Consider the following 11,346-nt stretch of genomic DNA (forward strand, 5'->3'; position numbering starts at 1 on the left):
TGCAAACTGAATTTAATCTTCTCTCCACAACAGAAACAGTGAAGCTTATTAATTTATCAAGATATAGATATTATGAACAAGGGGATAAAATCGGCAAATATCTAGCTCACCAGCTACGAGTAAAAGAAGCGTCCAGCCAAATTGCCGAAATACGCACAAAGTTAGGAACCATAACAAGGGATCAATCTAAAATCAACCAGGAATTTAAACAGTTTTATATCAACTTGTATACTTCCGAATCGCTCGGCCAGCGGGACTTGTTGGAGGGCTATTTCGAAGGATTGGACATTCCCACCATTAATGAAGAATATAAAGTTTCTCTAGAAACACCTATCACTTTGCAAGAAGTATCGCAAGCAATTCATAGTTTGCAAAGCTCAAAGGCTCCGGGCCCCGATGGGTATACATCGGAGTTTTATAAAACATACGTCTCTGAGATTGCCCCTCTTCTGTTAGAAGTCTTTAATGAATCGTTACAATTGGGCACCCTCCCAGCTACGTTCTATCAGGCTTCTATCTCACTGCTACATAAAGAAGGCAAGGATAAACTTGAACCAGCTTCATACAGACCAATAAGTCTCCTGAATGTTGATGCAAAAATTCTAGCTAAAGTGTTGTCTACACGCTTGGAAAACGTGCTTCCATCTATAATTCATGAGGATCAAACTGGCTTTATTAAGAATAGACAAATGACGCACAACATTCGTAGATTATTTAATGTCATTTATTCTCCCAGTCCGAAGTTATGTGATGAAATAGTGATATCATTAGATGCCGAAAAGGCTTTTGATAGGGTAGAGTGGGACTACTTATTCTTTACCTTATCAAAGTACGGTTTTGGCCCCACCTTTATATCGTGGATTAGGCTTCTTTATGTGTCACCAGAGGCTTCGGTGCGGACAAACGGGTTTAGATCGGATTATTTTAAGTTGACGAGGTCGGCAAGACAGGGGTGCCCTTTGTCTCCCCTCCTCTTTGCTATTGCGATTGAACCACTGGCCATCTCTATATGACAATATCCAGGGTATAATGGGATATTTAGGGGAGGAGGGGAACACAAGGTCTCACTGTACGCGGATGACCTGCTGTTATACATATCAGATCCTCTCAAGTCGCTTCCTGCGATATTATCTAACATAGAGAAATTTGGACAAATATCAGGGTACAAACTTAATTTAGGAAAGATTGTGTTATTCCCGCTTAATATTACGGGTAATCAGGAGTTAATTGAACGTTTACCTTTCAAAAAAGTGAACCAATTTAAATACCTAGGTGTCAATGTCACAGAAGGGTTTGACAAACTTTTTAAAGAGAACTTCATAAACTTACTGCAGCGGATAACACAAGACCTACAGAGTTGGCGCCATGTAATGTTCTCATTGGCTGGACGCATTAACATAGTTAAAATGAATATCCTTCCGAAATTTGTATTCCTGTTTCAATGCATCTACAAAATCCTGTAGTCATACATACTTTAAAGATTTGGTCTCAGATTCGAAAGACTTATGGCTGGCAGGCTGGATCATTGTTGAGCCCTCTCACTCATAATCATTGTTTTGCACCATCGTTCAACAACTCAATGTTTGACAATTGGGTGGACAGAGGTATTCACACATTTATGGACCTATTCATGGACAAGACGTTTCCAAGTTTTGCCCAATTACAAGACAAATTTGACATGCCTAATTCACATTTCTTCAAGTATCTCCAGGTCCGAACATTCGTGAAAAGTAGTAATTCATTATATCCCAGTTCACCAGATGAGTCAGTAATGGAAACTATCCTTTCGTACAGTCCTCAAAGCAAAAGGGCCATTGCCAAAGTTTATGCAAAACTCTCGGAATGTTTTGAAACTGTTTCTACTACACGCTTGAGGATGGCCTGGCAAGATGACCTTAATATGGAGATATCAGAAGAGCAATGGCAATCAGCCCTGGGACAAACTCATAAAATATCAACCTGTGCAAGGCATGGCCTTATACAATTCAAAATTCTGCATAGACTTCACTGGTCCAAACAAAGACTCCACCGGATTTATCCAACAATAGACCCATCTTGTGATCGCTGTGGGCTAACGCCAACATCATTAGGTCACATGTTCTGGACTTGCCCCAAGTTGACTAATTATTGGAATACTTTAAGCCATACTTTGTCTGAAGTATTACGCAAACCAATCCAGTTGGAGCCGTTGGTGGCTGTGCTAGGAGTTGTAGATACACAGAAAATACAACGCAGAACAGAGAAATATGTGATTTCTTTTGTCTGTCTTATGGCTCATAGATTGATTCTTTTGAATTGGAAACAGAAGATGGTTCCCTCACATTTGCAACTCAAACATGAAATTCTAAAATATTTGGATCTGGAAAAGATCAGACTATCTTTACAAAATCAGGAAGAACAGTTCGATGAGACTTGGAAGCCATTCATGGATTACTTTAAAGCTGGAAGGTGACTAAGGCAGGTAATGTGCGTCCCCCCCCCCTTTATTTTTCTTTTTTCTTGTTTTTGAGGATGTGCATTTATATTGCCATTTTGTATTGTACATATTGATACATCGTAACATGACTATATAAGAGTTCGTTGGTACACCTCTCTACTGCATGTTATTGTATTTAATGGTACACCTCACTCTCTGTTACTGTTGAAAAAAGTACAATAAAGAGAACTTTAAAAAAAAAAACTCCCCCAGTGTCTGACAAGTGATCTTTATGGCCCTTTATTTTTCTTTTTTCTTGTTTTTGAGGATGTGCATTTATATTGCCATTTTGTATTGTACATATTGATACATCGTAACATGACTATATAAGAGTTCGTTGGTACACCTCTCTACTGCATGTTATTGTATTTAATGGTACACCTCACTCTCTGTTACTGTTGAAAAAAGTACAATAAAGAGAACTTTAAAAAAAAAAACTCCCCCAGTGTCTGACAAGTGATCTTTATGGCCTGCAGTGCTGAAATGACCGCTAAGGACCCAAAATGTCAGCAAAATAAATAAAAGAGGAAGCTGGACCTCAAGAACTCTGTGGCTCTGGCTGTACGAGGGAGCCAACAGAGAGAAAGGTGGCTGTAGTGGATTCATCTGGAAGCTGATGTGTCAGGTACACGCCAAAAGTCACCTAAAAAGCCACAAAATAACAGGCAGAGTGATTTATTTCTACATGTAGTTCATCCACCTACAACTGCCACCCACATGTAACATCTACTTAAAGGAGCAGGAGATGTTTTTGACTGACCTTTCCAGTGCAATAGGCGGACAGGGACATTAGCGGCTCTTTTGTTTTTGTCCCAGTGTCCTGGTCCACTCCAACCATCTGGCACCTTTCACAGTGACCTTGGACCTTGGAGCACATTCATTTTTGAGAAACCCACTTTTAATGTTTTTGAAGATGTCATTGTTCATTTCAGTGTCAGCTCACCATGAATTGAGTGTTGCCAATTATCAAGTGTGACCAGTTATTCTCCTCAAATGGTTCTCCTCCAGCGATGACTAAATTGGCTCGGAAGCGGCTAATGACTTTCTGTGTGTCAAGGAGCTGATCGCCCTCAGAGTAATTCTGGCTGAGAAAGGGGAAAGTGGAAATTGCATGTTATTTTGCCAGGCTACGCAAATGATCCACTGTAATGTAAATATATGGGTGTTGACACATCCTGATGTTTTTTTCACTGGAGCATCTCATATTTTGAATAACACATAATGTGTTCAAACCTGCTGCTCATTAATTTCTGAATGAGCTCCACACTGGCATGGTTGATCATGAGATACTGAGCTTCATTCACCAGGGAGAGCGATGTGGAGGTTGCAGCTAGAAGGAAAAGACCTTATGTTACCCTCCGTGATTTATTCGATTTGAGAAAAAAATTGTGATGTCTGGCTTGAACAACACGCAACCTCAAAGAGCCTGAGGTTCTACTATGATAGAGTTGCTGGAAACAATACATTTGTCAATATTGATCAAACTGTGCACTCACAATTCAACATAAACGAATTAGGGGCGGATGATAAGGACAAAATCTTCTATCACTGTGTATGTAATTATATGCTGCAGTATCAATCACAGCTTTTCCACTGGTGAGAAGTCCTTGAAATCCTCAGAAAACATAAATGTGAACATCTATATCTATCTCACTGACAACAGGGCAAACTCCATCTGCTGAGAAAGACTGTGTAATACAATCAAAAGCTCCAGAAGAGCTACTACACAAACCTTGTGATGAGATTGTTTTGTCAATTACTATTATATACTGTATTCTAGAAATTCTGTTGAGATACTCTTTACAGGTAAAACTGCCAGAGGGGAGTTGGCTGAAAAACCCCATAAACCATCAGATTGATGCAAAAAAAGTGATTTCAATAATGTTATAAAACAGTGATGCTCACTGATGCAGCATTAACCAGCAGAAGCCTAATATAGTTATAGAAATAAAAGGAAATGAAAGGGGTACTTGACTGGGAGGATCTTCTTTTGAGCACTGGGTGCTACTGTTGCAGATTTGTCACTTGGGTCACTGTGACCAGTTTCTCTATGAAGCACTCAGTAACAGCATCTATAATTTAGCTTTAAGCTATTTCATCCATTTAGCCATGACTTGCTATCTGTTTTATCCATTACCTTTCATCAAATCTATTAGCTATTATGTTTAGACAACTACTTCAACAATTTGCCATTAGGAAGAGCAAAGGCTTTTATCTTCTCTGCTTGCTTGCTAATAGCTTTCATGCACTCTTAATTGCAACAGGTGGTGCTCAAATGTTTGTGTTCAAACTAAGTGTTTGATTTGTAATCAAATCATAGTTGAGACATTTTAAATTAGTTGAGTTACTCATAATCTTTCTACCTACTGGGTCTATGGGTAGCCTTAGCTGGGAATCATTGGTATTTACCATTATATTTACCATTATATTGTCCACACTATCTTCATAATAAACACATACAGTATTATCACAGACCAAACAATGTTCTTTCACAGCGTTAACTTACATAAAAAGAAAAAGATGAATTTCCTAAATCCCAACTTACAGCAAAAATTAATTCAAGGTCACAGATGGTTTTAAATTTTAAGTCAAGATAAGTGCACACTGTTACTGTCCAATAAAGAGTGTTTAATGAATACTGCTAAGGCTCTATGTTTGCTATGAGTTTACTGTTTCATTTTGGGAATTGGTGAAAGCTGGCAGAGGACCATTATTGGATTTAGAGTCACATTTTAATTCTGCAGTGAAAAATAATTAAGCAGGCATGTGATGGTGTTTTTGGACACACAGCTCTTGTCACTGTACCTGTGAAGCTAATGTGAGGCTAATGTATATCCCGATTTATCATTATCATGGCTACAGGTTGCTGTTTCTCACTGCAGTATACAATATATCATGCCAGAGTTGTCTATCAAAGGTGGCATTTGGTTAATAAAGAGCTAAAGTATGTAATGCAAGGGTTTGTGTGTCACATACTATATAATCTCTTCACTGATTTCAAGCAGAGCCCTTAAGACAGAAGAGTTACAACACTGAGGGGTCAAAAATGGCAGCAGGTCACATGACTGGTGTAACTACAAATAGTTCCAAACAGTCGATTAAGAGCCATTGTTTTTTGTAGAGAACAGTGGGATTTATCAGCAAATTAGTATTTTTTTATGATTTGTACAGCCTTACAAAATAATTCAGTGTTCTGTTGTTGTACATACGTTGTGAAATGTGTTTTCACAAATCACTAACTTCAAATGTCACAAGCATAATTAATGCAATTGATTTACAGCAGTCATGTCAGTGGCACTGCTGCTAATGTTTGGAAATATTCAACATTCCCATGATCTGCCATTACTGTAAAAAATGGTCCTTATAGAGTCAATGGATATGTCACCATTCTCCTTCTTAATCAACCCTTGTTTTCAAGCAAGCCGCTTTTTGTATAAACAGTGAAAATGTCCATATATAAGTTACTATGACACTGTGGAAACATCCTTAAGTCCGGTGTAAAGAAAGAAGAGCATAGCAGAGCAGGTTACTAGCTGACACAGATACCTCTGTTAGGCCTCTTCTTCATGTTTCGGGTGAAATCAGGACTTTGTCTTATCAGGCGGCATGGCTGCCCAAGGAAGTCTGAAAGCCATGAGGCGGCTTCATCCCCACAGTCGAGAATCTCCACCCTGGGGGCAGCAGGAGGATTACATTCAGGAAATCCCAGGGGAAATCTACAAAGTCTGATGCTTCTTACTATTTGGTGTGACATCTAATCCAAAAATCACTGGATGAATAGTTTTTTCAAACTTGTGACTCATCATCCGGCTATCTGTAAGAGGAGATTAATCTCGCCTCTTGCCCATTGTTTGCTTTCCCATGAAAAATGGTAAACATAAAGAATTTCATATGAAACTGAGAGAAAGGCCTCATAATGCCATTCACTCTACAAAGGTAGTGTCAGGAACAACAGTCATAGAATGCCTTGGTATGAGAGAAAAATTTGGAGCAAACAATATGTCACAATATTTCTTGAAGCTGCTGCTTTCAGATGTTTTAACATTGCCGGCTCACCTGTCACCACAAACTTTAGTCTGACACACCCGATAGCTTGTGTGCATTTGATCGTTGTTTTCCAAAGGAACCGAAATGGTATCCATCCCTGCAGGGCAATAGGAAAATATACCTCCTCTAGCCAAGACAGTTTCTCACAGAAAACCCAACTGATGGAAATTTCTTTTGTCAAGCAGAGTATTTCGTTCCAGAGAACCACTGACAGACTGTCTGACCTGATGCCTGCAGGAGCAATTTGTTTGAGGCCAGGTGGACTTGTGGGCGAATAAGGCATAAACGCGTCTCTCTCTTCTGACTCAGGCACACGCCGTTTCCATTCACCACCATCCAGCCTCTGTCATACAGTAAACCCAGTGGCCCCAATGGCCAATCGTGTACCTGAATGAAGAACAGTCTCATGTGAAAACAGAGGGAGAAAATTTGAGGTGACAGACACAGTAAGTGACAGAAAGATTGTGCTCAAACCTCATATGCTCCACATGATTTGATTGGATATATGTATATGTTGGTAAGAGTATAAGCCTCCCCATGGCTGTGTGAGTCTCTGTGTCCACAGCCCCTCAAGGATGCTTCTGTAGGCTGCTTCTTCTTCTTCTCATCTACTTTATGTATTTCTTCACTAGTGATTCTGATTTGTGGATCTTCATTTGTGCTCTGGGCTCCTGCTGTGGCTGTTTTTAGTTTCTCTAGTCTCACTTGATCCACTGTGACCGGTTTCTCTACGAAGCACTCAGCAACAAAGTTCAGGAATTTTTGACAGTCTTCAAATGTTGACATGTAGCCAAAGGATATGCGAACAGATCCAGTTGGCTGACCATCCACCAGGTCGATGCTGTCTCCACACACATGACCGGCCTTGAGGAGAAAAATGTTATATTCTACTTACACATGACGTTAACAGTCTTTGACATTTTTTCTATTCCTTGATTTCTGACCTGCAGGTTTCTCTTCATCTGCTGATTGGTGATCCCAAGGAAGGACTGACAGGCCCCCGTATTGCAGAAGCAGCCTGTACGTATGTGAATATTGTACAAACTGGCCATTCTGTCCACCTGACGCCAATAGGAGAAATGTTATAACATTCACCAGTGCTGCCTACGCTTAAGCATGCAGAAATTAAACTGTTATAAAACAGAAATCAATCCTTTTTATTAAATGCACCTGAGAATACCCAATTATCTGCCCATGAGAATCAACAAGGTTGAAGTTGAGGATTGCGCCCTGTGTGCTTGGACTCTCAAATTGGCCTTCGGTGTATATCTGAGCCACCGGTCGCCCGTTGCCATGGCAAAGACTTGACAGCAGCATATAAGTGTAGTGCGCTAACCCAAATGTATGCTGTTCAATGTTGTGCATGCCCCCTGAAGACAAAAAGGGATAATAGTGGAGATAGTGTTCATGTTAACCTGAAGCTGATTATCATTATGTGGTATTAGCAGTATGACAGTACTATTAAATGAGGGCTTTTAAAAAAATATTTTTCTATGAATCAGTGTGCTGTTATAGTACCTGTGATCCTGTAAAGAGCTTCAAAACTGTGATGTAGAGCAATTATGTCTAAGAAAGAGATAGTCCCATCTTCAAATCTGTATGAGGGAGAAAGAAAACACTGCATTTTAGAATAAGGATGCAGGAGCTATATAACAACAGAGAGCTCTGAAAGATTTGGATTTGGCAGGCTTGTACAGTAATTTACCTGTCAGATATATTTTCTGCCTGCACATAATAATCTTCTCCAGAAAGGTAAGCTGCTGCTGTGCCCCCTCCAAAATAAGTCTTTTTTAGCATACCTGCTGCACCGTTATGGATAAGAAGAGCCCCCAGCCCTGTGGGGAAGCCAAACATCTTGTAGAAGGAGATGGGAATGAAATCAGCAGGGCAGTCCTGTAGGTTTAGATGGGAGCAGCTGACATGAGAGGCTGCATCAAGCAGCACAAACCAGCGGCCTTGGTGTTCACATGCTGGGTAAAGGCGTCTTGCCTGGATGCCTTTCACATAGCTAAGAGGATACTTCCTCCCTGAGAAGTTGCTCTGTGCTGGGTAGCAGAAGAGGTGCGGTGTCTGGTAAATATCACCTTCACCTTGAGCCTCATCCTTTGCCTTGTTTTCCACTTCCTGAGGGGAGACAGACAGGGCGACGACCCCCCAGCCAGAAGCCAGTCCTCTTATGCCAACTACAGAGGTATGGCTGTCAGTGAGGTAGCAGTAGAGACTCCCCACTTCACTCTCAGTCTGTGGCCTCCAGGGAAAGCTCTCAGCCACTAATTTAAGAGCGGCTGTACAGCCAGAAGTGAAAATCACAGAGTATTCCTCAGGGGTGACATTAAAATGCTGCAATATCCTGTTAAGAAAATGTACTGTTTTTTAACTCATTCGAAGAAGCAAAGTGGCATCTTAGGCGTCACAAGAGGTTCATTATAATGGCTTCTGAGGGCATGAACACACTTTACCTGTATCTAACCCTCTCCACAGTGTCATGTGTCAGTCTGCTGCAGGGGCTGTGGCTGTGAGGGTTTCCTAATGGGAGAAATAACAATAGTTTTTTGTTTTGTTTTTTTAATTGCTAAATAAATAAACACATACATATGAATCTCTTACCATACAGATTCCTTGAAATGTCCTGGCAGTAGTCCCTGACCAGAGACTCTGGGTACAGAGTAGCTGCTGCGTGATCCAGATACGTTATTTCTGTTTAGAGAGCAGCCATAGGAATAGGAAATCAGCCAACGCCCACTTTCCTGTCACCACTGCTCAAGACTGAACACAATCATTACCTTTAATCCGCGAGAACTCTTGCTCGATCACGTCCTTCAAGTTTCCCCCATAACCGTAGTGGCTCCAGACCTGCTGAAAACTTTCAAAAGTGCAAAGTTTTTGGAAATCCATCGATCGCTTTCCGCTGAACAGAGCTGCTGTTAACACAAGTGGTATAAACACTGATACGTAACTCCCGTTTATAACTCATTGACAACACTTTTTCAGGGTCTAAGTCCGGTGGCGTATGACGTCAGAGTCCAGGTCACGGTCTAGTCCTCGTGCATAACATGGACCGTGCGTGGAATCGAGGCCTTTTACAGGGTGGTTAAACCTACATAGACAGACCTTGAAGCTGCACTGTGGCCTGCTAGCGCCAGTCTTTCTCTTTAAGCTGCAAAGAAGCAACACCTTACGGCAGTTTGCTGTGTAATCACGTGACACGCAAGTAGTTTTTTTTTTTTAAACTCCACCCCCAAAATTGAACTCTGCCCTGCTTTGACTAACTGCAGCTAATCATTGCAACACTATACACTTTGACTTTTACTGACCTAAACTTAACCTAAAGGGAGATCTCGTAAAAAAAAAAGAAAACTAAAGCTTGCCAGATTCTCTCAATTTACTGCAATGCCTTCATCTTTCAGTTCTCATAAGACATATTTATTTCCTTCAATCATAAAGCAAAATAGAAATTCTTTTGAAATGCAGTGTAACTTGACATCTACTGATGTCTGATAGACACTAAAGTTAAGCCCAGGTTTTGATGGAAGAACCATGTGCATATATTCATGGGAAAACATTGCAACTATAACCCTATCCGCCTAATTTTTATGACTATTCCTCCCAAGAAAGCTGAAATCTTTCATGCTTTCAGTAACTGTAACTGATTACACCAGCCAGTCTCAGTAATCACTTCACGCCAATACAATAAAAACCTTGACTCTTTAATCCCATTGGCACACAAGATATATGAAGGACAAGAAAGACAAGAAATTAGTCACAAGTGACTGGCATGAAATAACTGTCACGTACTTTGTCAGACTTGGCCTTGACAGATTTGATAGCTTTGTTGTGGTTCTCTTTCTATTTGGAGCTTGGAAACTAGGAACCACTCATCCAGTACCAGTTTTATTATAGTTTTTGGACTTTTATTGACCTTCATTCTTTAACCTCTAATCCTTACATAACCTTAACTCTGAAAAAGTCCCTTAACAACTTAAGAATGACAAAATAGCCTCTGTGGTTATCTTCATCTTTCTGTTGTTATGAGGACATTCAGTCTAATCAGAGAAATACAACATGGATGTGTTCAAATCCTGGTTGAGAAGTGTTTGTAATGTGGCCTGCTTAGATGTCTGATATGAGGCTCACAGCAGCCATTATTGTCTCTGTGCATCGCTGTGAATAGTAATTAAATATGCCACTTATGCTTCACTGATTCATTTCCTTCACAATTTTGAAGCTCAGCTGAACATTTTCTGTGCAGAAGGGCTGTATTGTATCCAGTATGGCCTCATTACAAGGGCAGAAGGGCTTGGGGTGGGGGTTGCACCCCATGAAGACATTGTGTTTAACATCACTAAATACCTCAAATGACATATTGTCATTCCCAGCCCTCAATTAGTCGGTCTCCTTGTATAAACTGTTGATTTCATACAGGAAGATTTATTTTTAGAGAAAATCTGGCCCTGTGTAGGTAGGAAGCTCTCTGGAAAACCCATGAAGAAAACAACACTCATGCAGAGCTGTTAGTTGTACACCAACATCAGTCAACAAAGCTTCTCTTCAGTGTGTCTGTGTGCTTTTGATGACTGCAAAAGGCTGGACCTTTCCAATTTCTTGTTGTTGTGGCAGCGGCTCTAAGTTCCTTTATCCGTGCTGGAGAGTGTCCAGCCGAAAGAGCCTCCTTGCCCTACCCTCAGGCCTCTTCATCTTGTGGATCTCTATATAGAGGAACGTGTGTTTGGTGGCTGTGACTGGGAGAATTAGGCAAGAGATATGGGTTCACTTGCCCTGCATAGGGGCTTATCTTGGACTAAGCTGAGGGACTAATAGCAAAG

At 40.6% G+C, this 11,346-nt stretch overlaps 1 protein-coding gene across 4 annotated transcripts in view; it reads right to left on the reverse strand.

Moving 5' to 3' along the window:
• Positions 1-9,718, reverse strand: part of LOC109960038 (molybdenum cofactor sulfurase-like) — a 45,439-nt gene extending 35,721 nt beyond the window's left edge. For 2 of the 4 annotated variants that reach the window (XM_020599869.1, XM_020599878.1), the window contains exons 1-15: positions 9,307-9,718; positions 9,131-9,220; positions 8,983-9,049; positions 8,229-8,873; positions 8,042-8,118; positions 7,694-7,893; positions 7,468-7,584; positions 6,998-7,387; positions 6,748-6,910; positions 6,533-6,620; positions 6,023-6,147; positions 3,710-3,806; positions 3,420-3,561; positions 3,237-3,341; positions 3,014-3,119 (exon numbers count right to left, since the gene is read on the reverse strand). In XM_020599869.1, the coding sequence (XP_020455525.1) occupies positions 3,015-3,119; positions 3,237-3,341; positions 3,420-3,561; positions 3,710-3,806; positions 6,023-6,147; positions 6,533-6,620; positions 6,748-6,910; positions 6,998-7,387; positions 7,468-7,584; positions 7,694-7,893; positions 8,042-8,118; positions 8,229-8,873; positions 8,983-9,049; positions 9,131-9,220; positions 9,307-9,418 (2,523 nt within the window). In that variant the 5' untranslated portion in view covers positions 9,419-9,718 and the 3' untranslated portion in view covers position 3,014. Of the gene's footprint in view, positions 1-2,721; positions 3,120-3,236; positions 3,342-3,419; positions 3,562-3,709; positions 3,807-6,022; positions 6,148-6,532; positions 6,621-6,747; positions 6,911-6,997; positions 7,388-7,467; positions 7,585-7,693; positions 7,894-8,041; positions 8,119-8,228; positions 8,874-8,982; positions 9,050-9,130; positions 9,221-9,306 lie in introns of those variants that run through there. The other 2 variants (XM_020599887.1, XR_002274937.1) reach the window with 2 other exon arrangements.
• Between the last annotated feature and the right edge of the window lie 1,628 nt (positions 9,719-11,346).

This window comes from Monopterus albus, unplaced genomic scaffold, assembly GCF_001952655.1.
Source record: "Monopterus albus unplaced genomic scaffold, M_albus_1.0 scaffold3.1, whole genome shotgun sequence".
Lineage (NCBI taxonomy): Eukaryota > Metazoa > Chordata > Actinopteri > Synbranchiformes > Synbranchidae > Monopterus > Monopterus albus.